The sequence below is a fragment of the Nilaparvata lugens genome, chromosome 9 (genome assembly GCF_014356525.2).
Source record: "Nilaparvata lugens isolate BPH chromosome 9, ASM1435652v1, whole genome shotgun sequence".
Taxonomy (NCBI): domain Eukaryota; kingdom Metazoa; phylum Arthropoda; class Insecta; order Hemiptera; family Delphacidae; genus Nilaparvata; species Nilaparvata lugens.
The window spans coordinates 7474655-7495790 of record NC_052512.1 but is presented as its reverse complement, the minus strand read 5'-3'; the positions used below and the strand labels follow the sequence as shown (position 1 = coordinate 7495790).

General features: G+C 37.0%; 1 protein-coding gene across 1 annotated transcript; it reads left to right on the top strand.

Annotated features, from left to right (window-relative positions):
- Positions 1-1791: 1791 nt before the first annotated feature.
- LOC120353119 lies at positions 1792-2589 on the top strand. The gene has a single exon (XM_039435771.1). The coding sequence runs from the start codon at positions 1792-1794 to the stop codon at positions 2587-2589; it is 798 nt and encodes a 265-aa protein (XP_039291705.1).
- Positions 2590-21136: the final 18547 nt, after the last annotated feature.

Genomic DNA, 21136 nt, shown 5'->3' with positions numbered 1-21136 from the left:
ATGTTTCTAGATTGTGCATTGGTCACTGAGTAGAAATACAGTACCTTTGAAATTTGACATACATGACATCAGAACCTATTCAATTTTTGAAATATTATATTTGTGAATTGGAAATCTGGTCGCGGATTCAATTATTAAATATATGATTTTAAAGCGAGAGGATCTCCAATGTACAAAGATGAAACGTGTGTTTTATCACGTTTCGTGAAGGCAATAATATTATGGTTTTTAGCTCCATGCTATACAAACAAGAGTGAGTTGACTTTTGGTCTGTAATCAAGGCTGCATGTGTTTTTCACATAAATAGATTTGGAATTTTTCTTTCGTGGCCCGTATACTTGAACCGTTTGTGAAGTGAGTTGTTGAGTTAAGGCATTGGTTACCCGAAGGATTCTGTCTCGAGAATTCAATTATAGGCTGTCGCAGTCCGGGCAGTTTAAAGCTACATAATTGTATTTTCAGGATTTGAATCTTGTAGGGGAAGCTGTGTTTTAATTCATCAACTGGCAGAGTTTTTTTATTATTTTTTTATTTCAATTCGGGAGTGTTTTACTGGACTTTGAAGAACAGGCCAAAGGATTTTGTTAATATATAGCGATTAACGTATTAAGATCGTGAAACGTGGCATTATTTTTATTCTATTGTCTAGGGACACCCTTCAATTAGTCTATGAGTCAAAGAATCAGTCAGAATATATCATGTCTGATTGGATATGTGAAGAATCAAGTCAGCCAATTCATACTTGTGCTTCAATGAATTCATACTTGTGCTATTCAAACTAAACATTTGATTCGTTTCTGTTCAGCACCCCCACGAATCGTGTTCTAACCGGCGTTTACTCTAGACTTGGTTTAGACGTTCAATGGGCTTCAAGACAAAAATGGGGGCTTGAACTCACCTTACACTCCTGTATAAACGTTTTGATATCCAGCGATCTTCCAAAAACTCGCTGTAACATATGCGCTGGGAACATTTCGAAAAAGACGTCCGATTTATATTGGTAAAACCGATGCGATCAAAGAGGTACGCTTGTTTGTATTGTGATAACTCCATTTTTTTCCACTTACACCTGTCACCGACAAAAAACATAATAATGATAATGAAATCATCATTAATGAAGAAGAAGGAGGAGAAGAAGAAGAAGAAGAAGAAGAAGAAGAAGAAGAAGAAGAAGAAGAAGAAGAAGAAGAAGAAGAAGAAGAAGAAGAAGAAGAAGAAGAAGAAGAAGAAGAAGAAGAAGAAGAAGAAGAAGAAGAAGAAGAAGAAGAAGAAGAAGAAGAAGAAGAAGAAGAAGAAGAAGAAGAAGAAGAAGAAGAAGAAGAAGAAGAAGAAGAAGAAGAAGAAGAAGAAGAAGAAGAAGAAGAAGAAGAAGAAGAAGAAGAAGAAGAAGAAGAAGAAGAAGAAGAAGAAGAAGAAGAAGAAGAAGAAGAAGAAGAAGAAGAAGAAGAAGAAGAAGAAGAAGAAGAAGAAGAAGAAGAAGAATCGTTTTTCGTTTTCGTGCTGCTCCGTTATCTTGGTTAGCGATTGTGGTATCTGTGAGTTCGTTTTCTACCGGTGAATTCGGGTTGATTTATATTACTTCTCTGCTTACATTTTAAACCGTATAATATGTCGTGTAAAATTTGCTTTAAATCAGTGCGAAGCGGTAATAATGATAAAATTGCTTGTGGAGTGTGTTCGTCCCTGGTACATGGGGCTTGTGCCGGACTTAAAATTAATGACGTCAAGTTTATGACAGAAAATAATCAAATATGGCGCTGCAGCGATTGCAGCTTGGAACGCAGGAAGAGTATGTCGACTGAAACACCGGTCTCAAGTGGTTCATCATTGACGATTGCTGACGTAGTCGCTATGCTGAACGTCATGAAGGAGGATCAAAAGAGGATGGAGTTGGACCTCGGGAAGTCTATGGAGGCCTGCCATGAAGGAATCACCGAGCTAAATGTGAAGCAAGAGGAGCGGAACGAGAAATTTGAAACTTGTCTAAAAACTATAGAGGAGTTAACTAAGAAAGTTGTGAAGTTGGAACGGGAAAATGCTGCATTGAAAGAACGTGTAGAGGATCTAGAACAATACTCGAGAATTAACATGGTCGAAATACGAGGCCTGCCTCAGCAACCCAACGAAGACCTGAACTCGATGGTCTACAACATATCGAGTGCTCTCGGCTGCCAGATCGGGGAGGATGCCATCGACGTGTGTCATCGCCTGGGTCGCGCTGGACCGGAGGGGCCTGCTCCGGTTGTCGTCAAGTTCATTAGGAGAACCGACAAAAACACGCTCCTACAGAAGAGGCGAGTGAAGCGCGATTTTTCGACCAGGCATATCGGCTGTAATACTGATCAACCTATCTACATCAATGAGTGTTTGTCGCCGTCAAGAAGGAAACTTTTCTCATTGGCTAGATCAGCGCACAAGGAACACCGTTTTAAATTTCTTTGGGTGAGAGACTGTAAAATTCTAATAAGGAAGCAGGAAAAAAGCCCAGTGATCGAACTCAAATCAAGTGGACAATTAGATATGCTACTATCTCAAAGCTCATTTACGATTCATGATGTTGACAATTCTAAGGTCAGTGCAAATGTATAGTTCAAAATCTTTCACTATTCACAGGACTATATCCAATACCAAGGAAAATATTAACTTTCAATATATTATTATGAGCTTACTAAAAATCATTGATTTAAAAATCATTATTTTATTTCTGATTAGTCTAATGCCGATAAATGATATAAGTGTTCTATCTGTCTGCTTCCTTTATCCATTGCTATTTCGACAATTTTATCCTTATCGTTCGATTCACTACATTGCTACTATAATGATTTGAGGGTCACCTCTTCTTTTGCGTCTACATTTCACATTTCACAGGAGAGCATCCATTTTAATTGCATATGTTTTCAAGTTTATCAAGCTATACCCTTAATTATTTTAATCTAAATGGATGATATAATTACTAGTTTTTATTCTGATGCGTTGGCATTCAACAATGCTATGTGTCATAGTGGATCACTCTTTATAATGCACCAGAATATTAGGAGTATCAGTAGGAATTTTGATTCGTTCATATCATTTGTAAGCACGTTGTATACTAAGCCCGATGTGATAGTTCTGACTGAAGCTTGGTTAAAGGAGGGCGATGATAGTCTTTATCAGTTGGATGGCTATCAATCGTTATCGGTGGCCGGCCGCACACGGGCTGGTGGCATCGTTGTCTTCTATTCTAAAGATAAGCCTCTCACTTGTAAACAAACAAATGTTCTTATCGAAGGAGCTGACTCTTTAATGTTCGACTTGCTGTTGGGAGAGTCTGTTTACTGTACTATTCTGGCTATCTACAGGTGGCATAGTCAACCTGTTGCTGACTTCCTCAATAGTTTTTCGAGCGTAAAATTGATCTTTGGATTAAGGAAACAAAGGAAAGATACTACAGTAGGCTGTTTGAGAAGGTCAAGGATAATTCCAGAGCTCAGTGGAGGGTCATTAACTCTTTAGCTGGCAATAATAAGGCGAAAAATTGTGTAAAGAGTCTCCAGATTAATGGTAAAACTGTTGACGACCCAAAAGTTATTGCTGAACAATTCAATGAGTATTTTGTTAATGTGCCTAATTCATTGTCGACTTCCCTTATTGCTCCCAGTACAGACCAAAAGGAAGCATATGATAGAGTTTTTAATGCAAATCACGTTTCAAATTCTTTCTTTTGGTCTCCAGTATCTTGTGAAGAAGTAGAATTATTTATCTCAAGACTGAAAGGAGGTACAGCGACAGGTGATGATGGTATTTCTACAGCTCTGGTCAAGACAATTTCACATGTTATTTCTCCTGTGCTGGCTTACATTTTCAACAAATCATTCGCAGAGGGCATTTTTCCACAAAATATGAAAATCGCTAGAGTTGTTCCCATCTTCAAGAAGGGACAAGCTGCTTCGATTGGCAATTACCGACCAATATCTTTGTTGTCAGTTTTTTCAAAGGTGTTTGAAAAAATTGTAAAATTTAGATTGATTAATTTCATGGATAAGCTGAATGTGATTTCTGATGTCCAATTTGGTTTTAGGGAAGGTCTGAGCACTGAGATGGCCCTTCGGAGGTTCATGATGCTGGTTCATAATAGTTTGAACTCTAATGATAAAAACCGAGTCACAGGTGTCTTTCTTGATATAAGAAAGGCATTTGACACGGTTAATCATGATATTCTCCTCAGGAAGATGGAAAGGGTTGGAATAAGAGGACTGGTACATAAGTGGTTTGCATCGTATCTGGAAGAAAGGCATCAATATGTTTTCCTCAATGGTCAAAAAAGTTCACTGAGGAAAATTAATAGTGGAGTACCACAAGGTTCGGTCCTTGGGCCAATATTGTTTCTTATCTTCATTAATGATCTGTACTCTTCATCATTCAAAGGAGAGTTTACAGCTTTTGCGGATGATACGGCCCTAACCTACGGTGAAAAAACAACTCAATTGCTGATGGAGAGTGTTACTTACGATGTTAAAATGCTGTCATTGTGGTTCACGTGTAATAGGCTAAGTCTGAATATTGAAAAGTCTGTAATTGTTAATTTTTCACTGTCTCAAGGTTTTCAAATGCTCACTCCCATTAAATATCATTCAATTGATTGTCAGGGGCGGCTAAATGATTGTCCTTGTAGCAGTTTTCCACAAACGGATGTTGTAAGATATTTAGGTTTAATGGTCGATGAAAAGCTCAGTTTTAAGCAGCACATCCTATCTCTCAAAAACTATTTATACATGTTCATGCGCAAATTCTATTTTTTGAGATCTCTGTGTCCATTGAGTGTCATGAGGCAGATTTATTTTGCATTTGTGCACTCCAGACTAAACTATGCTATTACTTGTTGGGGTAGTACTTATCATACTCATGTGAAGCCGCTATCTGGATTACAGAAGTCTTTTGTAAGAATAATGATGAAGAAAACAAGATTGCATGAATCCTTTCCTCTCTTTTTAAATTTAAATATTCTGCCACTTAGATATATGTACGTTTTTAGAGTTTTGCAGATGTTCTTTAATAGGAGTGGCAATGCTGGCGCAATTGTGGATACTATTCGATCTTCATCGCGACATGGTAATAGAGCTCAATTGCCAAGACCAAGATCCACCATGTTCCAAAAATCTTTCTTGTTCTTAGGTCCAAAATTCTTCAATAATTTGCCTGACAATGTAAGATCTTGCCAATCGTACCCCTTGTACAGTAGATTGATCAGAGAGTGGCTATTCGGTCTTCTTCCGGAGGCGGTCGAAGCTATGTTTTTTGTTGTTCAGTGAGAGATCACATTTCTCAAATTCTAAAAGTTATTTTAATTACTATTTTCTCTGTTGTTAGCTTTCATCTTATTCTTTATTTGTTGTATGACTTTTATTTTTGTTTATCAATGCCTTGTTTTTCATTTCCTAGTTATAATTACTGGATACATTATGTAAGGAATTCAATAAAAGTCATGTTAATTTTGCAGTCAGGTGAGTCTGCCGCCCGCCAAGACCAGAGCCACAGTCTCCTCCTCACTTATTTCAAACAACCAATATTTCAATCTTTTTTGAAAATTAGAAGATTTACTGCTGAAAAAATGTTATTTTGCGGAAATAATCTTTTATAATTACGATATATTACTTGAGATAGGAAGAAGCAATTTGTTGTTGAGAAGGATCTTGTCAGCTGGATAGATCTGATCCCAACTGTGGCTGCATATCTCGAGTTGTGAGAATGTAGAGGTGGTATTAAATTGAACCAAAATGTTTATAAACATGAGTGAATAAATCCTTTATGTATAATTTTTTCAAGGGTAGAACTCTAATTTCCTGAAATAATAAAGATGAGGGGTATCTTCAACATTTACGAAAGCCAGCTTTAAGGATTGCTTTTTGAATAATTTCTAGTCTTCTTAGATGGGTGCGGTAGGCTGCTCCCCATGCTAAGATGCCATATGAGAGGCGAGACTGTACAAAGGCAAAATAAGCTACTTTAAGTTTGTTAAAATTGAGAATTTCTCCAAGCTGCCTGAATGCAAATATATATTTACGTAAGGTTTTCAATTGGAAGTCATATGTTGTATCCACTTAAGTCTGGAATCAAAATGACGCCCAGATACTTATATGAGAAAACTTGTTCAATACTTTGACATCTGCACGAATTATTTAAAAGTCATTACAATTATGAATTTTAAGATCCTCTAGATTGTAATCAGTTGTATGGGTTAATGCAATTGGCATGAACTTGGTTTTAGATATATTGAGTGATAATATATTTTGATCAAGCCATTTTTTAACAATAAGTAGATCAGATGAAGCTCTGTTTTTGGTTTCAAGCCAAGTGCTTCCCTGAACAAGTATTAAAGTATCATCAGCGAAAAGGAAAATTTCGCCATTCAAAGTTAACCGAGAGATATTATTAATATAAATTGAAAAAAGTATTGGGCCCAGGGTACTTCCCTGAACAACCCCAAAATTGATTGGTAGCTCTTCTCCCTCTGCCCCACATATAGATACATATTGCTGCCTGTTTGTAAGGTAGCTGGAAAACCAGTCAATTGCCTTACCCACAATTCCTATTGCTCTCAATTTATCAATCAACTCATCTCTGTCAACACAATCGAAGGCTTTTTTGAGATCAAGAAATATCATCAAAGCCTTCATATCACCTGACACAGCACTATGCAAAGCTTTGTTCACATCAAACATCACATCAGAAACACATCTGTCACTCCTAAAGCCATATTGCCGGTATGTAATAATGTTATTCAATGTTAAGTAAGCAACAAGTTGCTCCTTGGCAATTTTCTCTAGAATTTTGGAGGAAACTATCAGTAGAGAAATCGGTCTGTAATTATTTTTATCTGAAAAACAGCCTGTTTTATAAAGTGGAAAAACTTTGGCAATCTTATAGATATCAGGAAAAACTTCGTTTGTCAAACTCAGATTTATTGTATGAAGGAGAGGTTCAAGGATCATATGGATATTATCTTTAAGAAGGCAGGCCGAGATCCGGTCGTAACCAGGCGCCGAACCACCTCTTAGTGCGGTCACACACCTTAACACGTCCCGCTCAGAAACAGGATGAAACGCAAATTCTGTGTCTACAACATAGTCAGTATCATTCACTATCAGAGCACCACCTGAATCGATTGAACGAGCTAGATTCTCTCCTACTGCAGCAAAAAAATGTTGAAATCATTTGCTACATCTCTGCAGACAGTGATAGGTGTATGTGGTGAGTAGATGAGATTTAAGATTTCAGACCGGCTTTTTGCTCGAAATCCCCTTCTCCCTCTTCCCCCTCGTCCATCCCGCCTCCCCTTCCCCCCGCCCGCTGGGTGGGGGGTGTTCTAAAAATAGATTTCCCCTCTCTCTCTCTCTCTCTCTCTCTCCCTCTCCATCACCTTCTCCTTCTCCCTCTCCCTCTCTCTCTTATCTCATCTTATCTAATCTAATCTTATCCTATCTAATCTAATCTAATCTCCCCCTCCCCCAGTGAGGACGAGGGGGATGAAGAAGGAGAGAGTGATCTCTCTCTCTCAGTGAGGGAAAAATAATTTCCCTGTGAGGGTAGTGAGGGAAAAATTCTCTACTGACAGATTAAAGTGAATCCATTCTCAAATTCTCTACTGACAGATTAGAGTGAATCCATTCTCAAATTCTCTACTGTCAAATTAAAGTGAATCCATAATACTACATCTAATAATCTAATGCTGTCAAATTAAAGTGAATCCATATTTCTACATCTAATAACTTATACTGTCAAATTAGAGTGAATGCATATTTCAACATCTAATGCTATACTGACAGATTGAAGTGAATGCGAGATGAGGGAAAAAATCCCTTTGAGAGGGAAAAATTTCCTTGGTGACAGATTGAAGTGAATCCTTCTTGCTATACTGTTCTAGTGAATCCTTCACTCTACATCTATGCTGACAGATTGAAGTGAATCCTTCACTCTACATCTATGCTGTCTTTGTTACTGCAAACCAATCAAAAGGAAAACAGTCGAAACCCCAATTGGCTTGCGGGTCTGCTTCAATTGAGAATTCATTGAAACTTGTACAATCAAAATTCTCACTCATTTTTGATCTTATTGGCTTGAGCGATTCGAGGCAAGTGACAAGTGTGTGTCTTTGTGTCCTTAATGAAAGTACATCGCGTGCTACGCCCCCCACTTTCCTTATCATGATGATGACAAACACTTAATGGCTAGCGCAAGCCAGCACTCGGCTCAAGGTTTTAGAGAGAGAAATTGCAATACGCCCCTCGTTTCTCTGTCTCTCACAAGCAGCAGTCGGAGATTGCGCAACTCACCTGTCTCGCCAGATGGCACATCTGCTCTCTCCTTCTTTTACTCACTCCATCTCTTACTGGCACCCTTCCTTTTAAATTCCTTTCTTGCTATTCTCTATTACAAAAGGCGAGTGAAGCAAGAATACAGACAACGACTAACTAAGTTCCATTTTGATCGAGCGTTCCTATACTGTAAGATTAAAGTGAAACCATATGCTTCTCTCTGCGCAGCGATCTTTGTGTTACGAAAGGCTAGAGAAGGAGAATTCAAACAACACCTTTCCAAACTCTCCTTTGATCGAGCGTACTCTACTGCCAGATTAAAGTGAAATCATGATCTGCACTCTGATCTTTGCAGCTACGCGTTACACCGCTTACCAGTCTTTTTGAGATTTTATGTTTTCGGGGTCAATACGACCCCTTTGTACTGTGCTAACCCCATTTCTTCTGTAATTATTTCGGCTACCTGATTTTCTGTAAGGTTATGTTCTTCAGCCTCTATCCAGTTCATATGAGAACTAACCCGGGCATATCCGGACACGATATCATGTGCTATCCTGTGTATGAATAAATTAAGATAATCTATGAATGGAGCCGAACACTGCAGTCTCATGACAGTGCCCTCTTCCGAATTTTTAATTGTCTCAGCTATTTCATCACGAACGCTTTTCACAATGACTTCCATCTCGTTTTTCTTAATAAAATCTCCAATATCATTTTTAGTTGCATACTTTTCTGCAATTTGATTAATCAGAATAGCAATGGCATCTTCTGTAATGAATTGTCCAATACCATCCATAATATCAGCTTTTATTGCACTCGCCATTTCAGATAATCGTTTCTCAAACTCTTCCTTTGTTAATGAAGAACTAGTCAAATTCTGCAAAGTAGATTCTGAATATTGCTTATCAATTAGCAATGGCTGTGTTTCATTTACTTTAGTGAAAATTTCTGTACTGAGCTGTTTTAATTTAGTATTGAGATAGTTTCTGTCCAGCACCTCCAAATTCTCAATTTTATCTGATATGGCTTTTAATTTCTCATCTAAATAAGCTTTATTAACTTTATCGTTGTTAATACTCACCAACTGGGATGAAAAGCTGTCTGTTAAAGTTTTCACTTCTCCTAGAGCAGATTCTAAAGTTAGAGTTCTCTCTGCAATAGCTTTATCAATATTAGCACTAAAATTTTGTAATGTACTTAGAATATGTTCTCTTTCAATTATGCTCACTCCAATATTCTTTGTATTCTCCGAAACGAGTTTGGTTATTTGCGAGTCTAAATAGAATTTCACAGCTTCGCTGATTCCTTGTTGATTTATCGATTCGATTATTTTCTGCGTTATAGAGTCAATATCACACGTAAGATTAGCAACAGCAGCCCCAGCACTAGGTGTATCAATTCGACTGAATCGATGCAGAGTCATCGTAACACTAAACAATTAGTTTTGCTTCTTTTAGCTCTTCAATTATGGATGCGATCTCAACATCATGTCCAGTGTTGCCAGAAGCTATTGAGGAATAGAGTTAATTTAATCTTTTCACTTATTCGTCAAAATTATCAAAGTATTGATAAATTCTATCATGAGAATTATTTTTTGCAAATTTCAATAAACCCCATCCCTTCTTTTTACTGATTTTTTTACTGGGAAATAACTTCTGAATCATTTGCGATTTAATTCCCTGATTTCGTTTAACATACCCTCTTCGATCTAAATGTATGCCTGTAAGTGTTAAGATTTTTTTATATTTATCCAGATCTCTCTGATTATAAAGATTCGAATTCGGTCTTGAACTGAATAATAACTCAAGTAGACCATGTGTTAAACGAAATCTTTCATTATCAATATCTATATAACCATCGTCAATATTACTTGCTGATTTCCAATATAATACACATCATCTTTAGAATTGTATGAAATTCCATAACTAATTGAATTATTCAATTTTTCCGCATGAAACGTTTTTAGATATTGTGTCAGCACATCATTGTTTTTACTAGAACCAAGTAAACTGTTTTCAAATTTAGTCGAGCTTTAAAGATTGTCTGTTGAACTCTCATAGCTTTTATCATAACTTGACTGTTCATCAACAATCTCCATACTCTCCTCTTTTGGCTCTTCCTTTTTTACACCAGAGTGAAAACTAATTTGTTTTTTCCCAGTTCAATTATGGGCTCTATCAACGGTGAGAGCGTTTTCCTATTGTATTCCTCCGATCGTTTTTCAAAATTAACTAAGCTTCTATGCTTGTAGCTGATTACTTTTCTCAATTTCTTAATCTTTTCGATTAAACTCTCCTCCTTGTTATTTACTATGTTCCTTCCTCTCCTCCTCCTCCTATGTGTTTTAGACAACATGACTGTACAAAGAATTAATCTCTACTGAACGGAAAGAATCGTGTCCAGTGAATCCCGATATTTTCCTTCCTTTATATCACATTCTTTCAAAATTGTAACAAAATCATGCAGTTTACGATTCCAAACTGTATGACAAAGTTTACTGAAATCTTTATAAGAAATATCTCCTCCAACATGATCTCTGTGAATTAATTTGAGGCTCAATAAATCCATCTTAAAAATTATAATCATATTTGCATTGTCTCTAGTGAAATGTTTCTGTGTAGCTCCATAACTCTGAATTAAATATGCTGTGTCAATATTTCAATGACGTCCCATAGTAGAATATTCTTTTATCTGTGGCACATTGCTCAGTTGTAAGTCATCAAAAATTACTAAGCTATATTCAGGGATACGGTTCGGATGTGGAATTTGGCTCACATCCTCTTTCATGTGAAATCCGATTTTTTCAAACCTGCAAATACCTTCTTGAGAAAAACATATTTTGGTTGATATAAGCTCTTGCTAAATAAGTAAATGTGCTAAATCTTAAGCCATTTTCAGCAAATACTAAATTAAATGAGAGATTTGTTTTTCCTCCAGCACTGGAGAAATAATTAACATTCTTGCATTATGAGGAAGTAAGTCTCCATTTTTACAAAATGCAGGCTTTTCTTTATCTGTAATCAATTTATCAAAGTTAACAATTGGTATTTGACTCATGATTACAAACGTACAGAACGTGATCTGATAAGCTACTGAAAATTTTTACAAACTTGTAATCAGTGCCGCTATGAATGAGAGCAATGACCGAGCACACATGCATTAGCATAGAGGGGCGTATCAGTCGAGAGATTGGAATGTAGACACCACTCTCCACCTCCTGTCATCATCATCAGACAGAGGATGCATGTATCTACCTTCTCTGTTCCTCACCCTCTTTTCTGCTTATCAGCTATTGAGTGTGCAAAGATTCTTATATTATGAAATGAAACTATGTATTGAAATGAGAACCAATGTTTGATAATAATACTTCTATTATATTTCCAACGAATATACATCATGATATTTACAATAGATTATTTACAATAAATGTACATGATATTTACAATAGATTACAAAAGATTATTTTTCATCTAATAATTGATCTTTACTAATATAACTAGGTGTTGAAAATCCAATCCATTTCACTAACAATCCTTTTTTATCACATTTTAATATTTTTTCAATCAAATACACTTGTCTCTCCGATTCGTTTGATTGTGTTTTTTTCAATTCCTTCTGCATAAAACCGACCACTAATTACTTCTCCGTTTAGATCTCTCAGTGAGTAGGTTATAGGTTTAGAAGGAAATATAGAGTGAATCACAAAATACTCTGCGCACAAGTTTATGTTATAAGATTTATCGTTAAATAATCGTTTCTTCAAAATTCGCATGATATCACCTAGCTTAAATTTTGGTTTTGAATTTTTCAATTTATATCGTCTATTGAATGCAGAATTCAATGACATTAAAACATGAGTATGATTTTTCTTACCAACATCCTTAGGTTTCATTCTAATGGATGAATGCATTGTTGCATTATAATTTCGAACTAAACTGTCTAGATTGCTTATCCAGTTTTTGGTTTCATGTTCAGTTAAATATCTATAAATTTTTGCTTTAAGTGTTCTATTCAGCCTTTCAACTATGAGGCTTTCTTATTGGTAAAAACATGGTAATGTTCAATACTATATCTATCTAATAACGCTTTAACTTTTGAAGTAAAGAATTCTGTTCCCTGATCTGTTTGGAACAGCTTAACTCCCTTATCTTTAAAAATAATTGGTTCAAGAGCGTTAAATACAGATTGGCTTGTCTTGTCTTCTAATGGTACACAATATGCAAATTTTGAAAAACAATTAATAACAACTAAGATATTAAATTCATAACCCTTATTAAAACGCGATAAACTTGTCATCTCAATAAGGTCGGCTTGAAGCAGGTCTTTTTCACTTTTCAGTTCATATTTGTGAGTGGCATAGTTCACACGCGGCACACTATGAAGCTCTAAAGCTAGCTTAGATCTAATAATATTCATGATATTCACAACAGACAAATCAAAATTAGTGGTGTTGGATGATTGTCACGGAACATACTGAGCAATCAGTTAGAGTGTTGTGGGCACTCTATAATGTCCAAGAGGGAGAGTGTCAACACCATTCTCAGCAATATATCTCTTATTGTCATAAGGACTCAAACAGATTTTTGCACATTCAACCTGATACATGGTGTGATTATAGGACCTCATCATATTAATTTTTCAATGTGTTCACAACGTTCAATCAGCGATTTCTTATATAAATTAAGTTAAGTTTTCTACATTTCACTCCGGTCTGTACACCCTTTGCTACACATTTATTTACAGGTTCTTCATTCTCGTTACATACTGAAAAGGAGTAAAGTTTTGATCTTAGGCCTACAAATCTATGGACAGGTTTTGATGCAGTCTCATCCTTGAACTCCCCTACAACTTTATTTCTCTCCATGGAAAAGCATGGGTGGTAAGGAGGGTAATTACTATGTCGAAAAGGCTCAAATTTTCTTTAATCAACTGATACACGTCTTCGACTTTCACGTTTAGAAGAAAACTGTCAGTATCAGTCATACACAGTTCTATACGATCCCACGGTATAATTTTTTGTAATTTGCAATAGAAAAAATCGTACATATGGAATTTACTCAACTCCAGTACGGAAAAGCCAGAATAGACAGGCTTGTTCATTTTTAGTTCCAACTTGCGAGAGAAAACCGCGATCACGTTCGGACTAATTATTTGCCAGCGTTTACATAGTGGATTTGAAATGTACTTATCTAACCGTTTTCCATCCGTGATAATTTTAACATTGATTTGCTTACGACTAGATTGTATCGTTTTTCCAAAATCAAATTACAACAGGCCTTAAAGAAGGATATTTCAAATTTATTTTTCGCGTTCTGTCTATTCCGGATATTGAAGTCGATGTAGCTTTTCAGCCAGGGAGATTGGGAAAAGCTAATGACGCGATGCACTTTCAATAATTGCAAGCCGAGCTGAAGGTAGAGCTTTAAATTGACGTAGTGAACAATGTACTTTTCACGGTCGAAAAGTGTGTTCATGAGCTTTTTGGTTCCAGTTTGACCATTCTCATTTGTTTGGTAGTTTGACAGCAATTTGTGCGGCAGTGTTTGGTGGAGAGGTGCAAGTGGGGAGCTGGCGTGCTCATCATGTATATATACCCGGTTTCTGAATTGCTGTCCATATTCGCGAAATCAAGCTTGGAAATTTCTTCCTCTGAGAGGAATTTGAAATTTCCAACAGGTAAGCTTCGGCTCATAGCTTCCGAGTATAAACTGTTGCATCGATATAAAGGAGATAATTACTCGGTTTTGAAGGGTCGTATGTTTCGGGTAGATGTTTGTTATTCGCTTCAGAATAACGTTTACCGATGAATGACACCCCACCCCTCATCACTGCCTCAAACATAAGATGCATGTCAGGATGAGTAATCAATTCTAGTTCGACTTCAGTGTGTTTCAGCATACAATTCCAGGTAAAGTGAGCGAGGGAAAGAAAATGGGTGACATCAAGGCTGTATGAGCTAAAAAGCGTAGACCTTATGGATTCAAAAACTTCCGCTAATAGCATCACGTCCAAACATAAATAGAAATCGTGATATTCACCGAGCGATTTCAGCTTGAATGTAAGAACACTCTTTGCGCATGCTCATATTCTTCACGAGACAGAGGTGTAACAGTTAAATCATCATGAAAACATTCGATGGGAGGAAGTGATGTTTCCGCGAATTTTTCGGGACAACTCATGTATGAGTAGGGATATATTCCTTTTTTCAACAAGAGTTGTCTGTGTTCACGTGGGGGGTCATGAAATACTGAAAATAAACGTTCAAATTTCTTTTCCATGTCTGTACTTTGCACTAAATCATGCACCAATACTTCCAAGGATTCAGACATAAACTTGTAGGAATCTAAAAATTTAATTTTGCCTACTGAAAGTGTCAAAAATCTCTCTGACGTATTTGCGATACAGGAAATTTCTCTTTTACATTTACCGAGCGATTTCAGAATAAAATGTGAATCAAACCTGGAGAAATTATGGAAATAACACGAAATGTACTCTGGAGTACAAGCTGATAAATTACAAGAACGTGTGCCGCACACAAGTAATTACCGGTTTCGTGCGTGTGGTGACAACATTTAATATCGCTGTCTAAAAACGGTTCAGCACAAAGCCCGCACTTTACCAAATTTTAAATTCGCGCTCTTGACTTTCGGATAAAGCTTGCATCGGAATTTCTCGTTTCATATCCTCATACAAAATGTCACCAAGATCTGTAATTTCCTGAAGAAATTTCTCCATGATTTTTTCATCTAAACTACTCGATCTATGGAGTACAGGTCCATAGGCGATTTCCCTGTTCACATCGATAACAACAAAACAATAGCCGCAGGGAATATGTCGTGCTGTTTTCTTTGTATAGCTTTGGTGATTTCATCCCAATCGGATTCATCATCATCTCCATTATTATCGATATTAACAACATTAGTTTCTTAATCCTCGTAAATGGTGTACTTTTTCTTCAACGTAGCGCTTAGTTTCTTGAATTTAATTGTCTCTCTGCGTTTAGGATATGAAACTCGCTGTGATTGGAACTTGGAACAAAGCTCTTCATGTTTCATCAAATTTGCTTTGCCATCACAATTTTTAGATTTGTTCGATGTAAATCTATGGAAACAAGAATTGAAAATGTGTACTTGTCCGTGGCATTTTGAAAGGTGGGAGAGAAGACACGATAGCCCGTTTTTCCCATTTACTAAACAGAAATGAGTTTTTCCTGCATCGCCTTTTAGCATTAAAAGGTTAATTTGGTGCTTACGAGTACGGAAAATGCTTGTGTGGTAGGGGAAAAACTTTTGTTGTCATACGCGATGACATGAATTGCATATCTGGATTTAGCATTTCAATTTCTTAATATCGCGTGTCGTCACAGGGAAATTTACTCCTCGCGTATTAAGTGTGTGAGCAAACTTGCTCAAATACTTTACAGTCAGGTGTGAGACCTTTGGTTTCTGATGGGAATACACGAGCACTGACCATAAAAGCATTTTTCGTCAGACAGATTTTTGACATTCATTATACATTTTTTGTTTTTAAGAAATTGCGGTGTTTGAATGAAACTGGATGTCAAGATTGGATTAAATTTAATCACATTCATATCCAGTGACTCAATTTTCTCCAAACCCAACCGCTGCCATGTCGAACAAAGTTGTCAAATGATGACATGATTTTTCTCATGGCCAACATGAAATGATCGTTGAAATCTTCATAGTTCTCAAGCACGTTTAGCGCTATGTTGGAGTAACTATGAGGATTTATTAGAGATGAGACAGTCTTGCTAACCTCATCATCCATCACCACTAATTTATACAGCAAAACATTCAGCACGATGAACCACTTCACGTTCGCATCATGGCGTGCTGCGTGCTCCCTAATTATATCAAAAACGCGCCGTTTCGATCTCTCGAGCACGTTTTCGATACTGATTTCCTGGGATTGTTGATGGTTATGCGATGACGCACCGCTGCGGAATTGACACCGTGTAGTCTGCGTTCCCTCGGCATGATGTTAGATTCTGAAAAACAAAAGAATAACGATCAGGATGAGATAGAGTACAACAGCATGTTTAGTTGTGAATTGGCATTGGTAGAAGAAGGCTGTGTATGAAAATGATATCTCAAGATCACATAATGTTGTATGAAAATTAAGATTATTATCTTTTGATAAAAGATGGTCGAAATCTTCTCCGCATTTGTCTGCGGAAAACATGGCGAAAGAGGGATTTATATTCTCATCTGCACCAGACATTGTGCAATGTGTATTTTGTTTGGGAAAATGGGAAGAAAGTGACATACCAGCAATAGAACATGCAAGGTACAGCCCGAACTGTAGAAGGAAAGATAATATAACAATTGAAGAGGAGAATTTCGATAATAATATTCTACAAGAATATGAAGAAAGATATTTAACTTTTAATCATGTAGAAGATTCACCCGTTCAAGGAGAGTATTTTGGAAAGCATCATCTACATTGTGACTTTTGTGAATCATTATCCAATAAAGCAGAGTATTTCGCGAGAAATGGTTATTTCTTACATAAAAATCCATTCTATCTGCAATGTGTCTATTGCAAATATATTATCGAAAATCCATTTGAAAAAGTAATACATTCACCGTTTTGATTATATGAAGAGTGAGAGAAAGAAGAGCGGGGGTTGGATGTTCCGGATATAGCATATTGTAAAGATGAGGTAAAATCGCATGCATGCAGTATATTGTAGAAGGTTTTTTATCCTCCGAGGACAAAAATGTGCTCCGAGGACAAAAACTGTGCTCCGAGGACAGAAACTGTGCTCTGAGGACAAAAACTGTGCTCCGAGGACAAAAACTGTCCTCTGAGGACAAAAAATTGTCCTCGAAGGATAAAATTAAAGTAAAAATGAACTTACATGTGTTGATTTGACGAAATGACAGCTATTTCCTCGGCTATGCTTCTCTCAGCTCAGGTAGCTCCTCGACTGTGGTTGTCTCAGCTCAGGTATCCTCTCAGCTTAGCTATCTCCCCGGCTATGCTTCTCTCAGCTCAGGTAGCTCCTCTACTGTGGTTGTCTTAGCTCAGGTATCGTCTCAGCTTAGCTTCCCTAATCATCATCTACACAATGGATTCATCATCATCATCTTCAAGCTTCATCATACCATACAGCCCACCAACAGAGCAGCAGCTCAACTACTGGCAGCAGCAGCAGCAGCAGAAGCAGCAGCAGGAAGCTCGCAGCTCGGCTGCCACCTCTGCTGCCACGGCTGCCGCCTCCACTGTCTCCGCCGCCTCCTCCTCCACCTCACCCCTGAAGAGACAGGGAATCTTCGTTCAACGAGAGAGGGGTGAGGAGATCGTGATTCCGGACAGTCCTCTGCCACAATCTACAACGGCTACCTGGGCGCCGCGACGAGCGGTGCTGTCAACTCAACCCAGCAAGCAGCCGGTGAAGAGGAGGCTAGGTTTTCGAGGACGAGGCCGTGCTCACTCAATCAAAGGTTAGCTTAAAGAAATATTATTATTGTACTAACATGTAATGTGCACAAAATCTTTATAAAATGTGAATTAGTTTTTTTAAAACTAATTCCAATGGATAAAATCTTTTGTGCACATTATAAGTCTATCTTATTTGAATAAATTGAACTATGAAATTACTGATTCTTATACTGTGAGCGAAGTCAAGACTGAGCTTGGCTTCTAATTGTGCTATCGAAACAATCCGAACACAGATAAATTTCATGATGGTTGCATTGAAATTTGGATAGAAATTCAAAATAAACATGTTTTAGTAATTTCGATAACAAATTCGAATATGTTGCATGAAAGATTATACTGAAACAATTCAGTTATCTAGCAATTTGAATTGAGTTATGTTAAAGTAATCGGAGAATTTCAGAGTTATTACTTACTTTCAGTTTTGAGTAGTGAATCTGTTGAGCAAGTTCTCTCTCTCTCCCTCTCGTATGATTTGATGATGAAAAATCTGAAACAAATAAGAGTCTAATGAAATATCTTTCAACAGAAACGTGTGCCGGAAAAGGAGGAGGAGGACAGCTCGATCATGCCTCTCTTGAGGGAGGAGGGGGAAGTGGAGACAGAGGACGAGGACGAGATGCAATCGGAGAAGTTCCTGAGATTGTTGAATAGCCGCGTCAAGAAGCCATGGACGCTTCTCCGCGAGTTGGAAGAGGGTTGCATATCCGATATGTGACGTGAGAGAGGCGTCCAACCAGCACAGGCGGCAAATTGTGCTCAAAATCCGGGTACCCGACTACATACAACAGATGTTCATCTTCCAGAAAGATTTACCCAGATTTTGAGCACAAAAGACATTGAACATTTTAAATTGAAGTGCAAAACCTCATCTCTGTTTGTAAAGCATGTTAATGCTTTTATGACTGACATAAAAATTGTTAAATGCTAAATTGGCATTTAACATTTTTCATGTCACTGACCATCTAGCATTAACATGCTTTACATGTTGATATGTATATATGTATGTGTCAGTAGTGTTCAATAAATTTTTTTTTTGTTATTCTATAGAAATTGTTCTCAATTCTCACCTGTTATACACAGTTCACTAGAAGTAGTAGTAAAACAAGTACCAACCAGACGTTCAGTCAGCACTATGCAGCTTCCACTTTTATTATGAGTGCTTGTCTATGAGAATGTCTTTTTATAGCTTGTTGTACGCACGCACAAGGGCGAGCGTCAGACACAGCAGGCAGTCGCTCACTCAGTCAAGGCCGACTTCCTTGTTGTGAAAGGTCAGGCATTGCTCCCTCACATCTGTTTCAGCACGCGCCCATATCTGTATGGGCGGAACACTTCCTCCTTTCAAATTGTGTTTGCCTTTTCAGATTTGCTATTTGGAAAGAATAATTCTTTTAATGAAAGAAAATCCTTTTCAAATAGCAAATCTGAAAAGGTGAATTCGATTTGAAAGGTGAATTCATTCTAAATTGATAGAAAATTCAATTTTCTTCTAGATTAGTTAGTGTGATGATTAATTAATTAACTTTAGTTAATGTTCAACCATTGAGTTGAAAGGTAATGAAAAATGATTGTAGGAGAAAGTAAACTCAAGGAAACGAGGCAGAGGTATCTTAAGCTCTGCTGCCAGAGTACTTAAGGGGGCGGCGGGTGCTGCTACAGGTATTACTTCAACTATTTTAAATAAATTGATCGATATTACACCTGTGGAGATCCCAATAGCCCCTGGCTACCAGTATAGTGGCCATGGCACCAAACTTGAAAAGCGATTAGCAAGAGGTGACCCGGGAATTAACAAACTTGACCAGGCTTGTAAGGCACACGATATAGCATATTCACAAAATAGTGATAATGCAAATCGATCGAAAGCTGACAGAGCACTAGCGAACGTGGTGTGGGAGATTTTTAAAAATCCGAAAACTCCCCATTGCTGAGAGAGGACTCAGCTACCTAGTTACAAACGTGATGAAAGCTAAAAATTACTTTGGTGGTTCTTTGAGAAAGAGAAGAGAAGAATGAGAGGAGAAGTTATAGTAATGATATTAGACGCAAAGCTATAGCTCAGTTGAAACAACATATTGCAGGAAAGGGTATTTTTTGAAGCCTTTTCCTAGTATTTGTGGGGGCAGAATTTTAATTCCACCCCCACCACCACCATCATATGGTGTAAGTTTATTTCAGTTCCCTAAACTAGAACATAACACACAAGAAGAGTAGGAAGAAGTCAAAGAAGAGTAGGAAGAAGTAAAAGACATGAATATTGAAGGAGAATTGAGTAATTATGATTTGATTGATTGGTCGAAATTATTACAGATTCAGCTAAGAGGTATATATATGCTAGATGCATTACCAAAAAATTCAAAAAAAACGAGAATGCCATTGTGAATTTAGACAGGGAAAGCGAGGATGGTACACATTGGTTGCATATAAAAAAGTCGGTTCCAATGTTTGGTATTTTGATCCAATTGGAATTTACAACCGCCATACGAATTGGACAAATATTGGAAAAAAGAAATTGGAGTAAATATATTTTATAATGTAGAGCACATGCAACCATTAAATAGCGATTTTTGCGGTCATCTTACATTATTGTTTCTTGCAAATCAGTTGTAATTAAGTGTTTGTGCTGAATGCACACACACACACAAGATGGTTGTTTTAACATTAGGATCTAACACAAGTAACCTCTATGAACATTTACAAGAAATTATAGAATTGGATAAAAATTGTGAATGGGAAATTGGATTGATTAATTTTTGTAGTTACAATAGTATTGCAAACGTTAACAAAGGAACAAATTCCAGCTTCAAATATGGCGACAGATTAATTGAGCTGGATATGGGTGCATATGAAGTTGAGGATATTATAAAATCTTTAAAGAATAAATCTGAAATTGATGAGAAGAAGAATAACTTATTATACGTGCAAACGTAAATACTATGAAGATTGAAATTCATTCTGATAAACCCATTGATTTAACACGTACTGATTCGATTGGAAAGATACTTGGTTTTGATAATGTTGTTTTGCAGCCAAATGAATGGCATTATTCTCAGCATTTGGTTAACATAACAAGCGTTGACAGTATTGTACTCAAGTGTAATTTAGCATGTGGCAGTTACTCTGACGGGAAACAAAAACATATAATATACGAATTTTTACCAAAGGTTCCCAGCGGCTATTTAATAAACGAAGTACCATCACCGATTATTTATGTACCTTTGAATACGCATCGAATTCAAACTATTAATGTAAAGGTAACGGACCAGAACGGATCGTTTATTGATTTCCGTGGAGATACAATTACAATTAGGTTACACATACGTGGAAAGTAATGGGTTATCTTGTTTTCAATCCATGCTCAAATAAGACGTGTACACGTG

Bases quoted from the DNA above. Each gene is read 5' to 3' on its own strand.
- LOC120353119 (XM_039435771.1), top strand. From the start codon at position 1,792: ATGTCGACTGAAACACCGGTCTCAAGTGGTTCATCATTGACGATTGCT.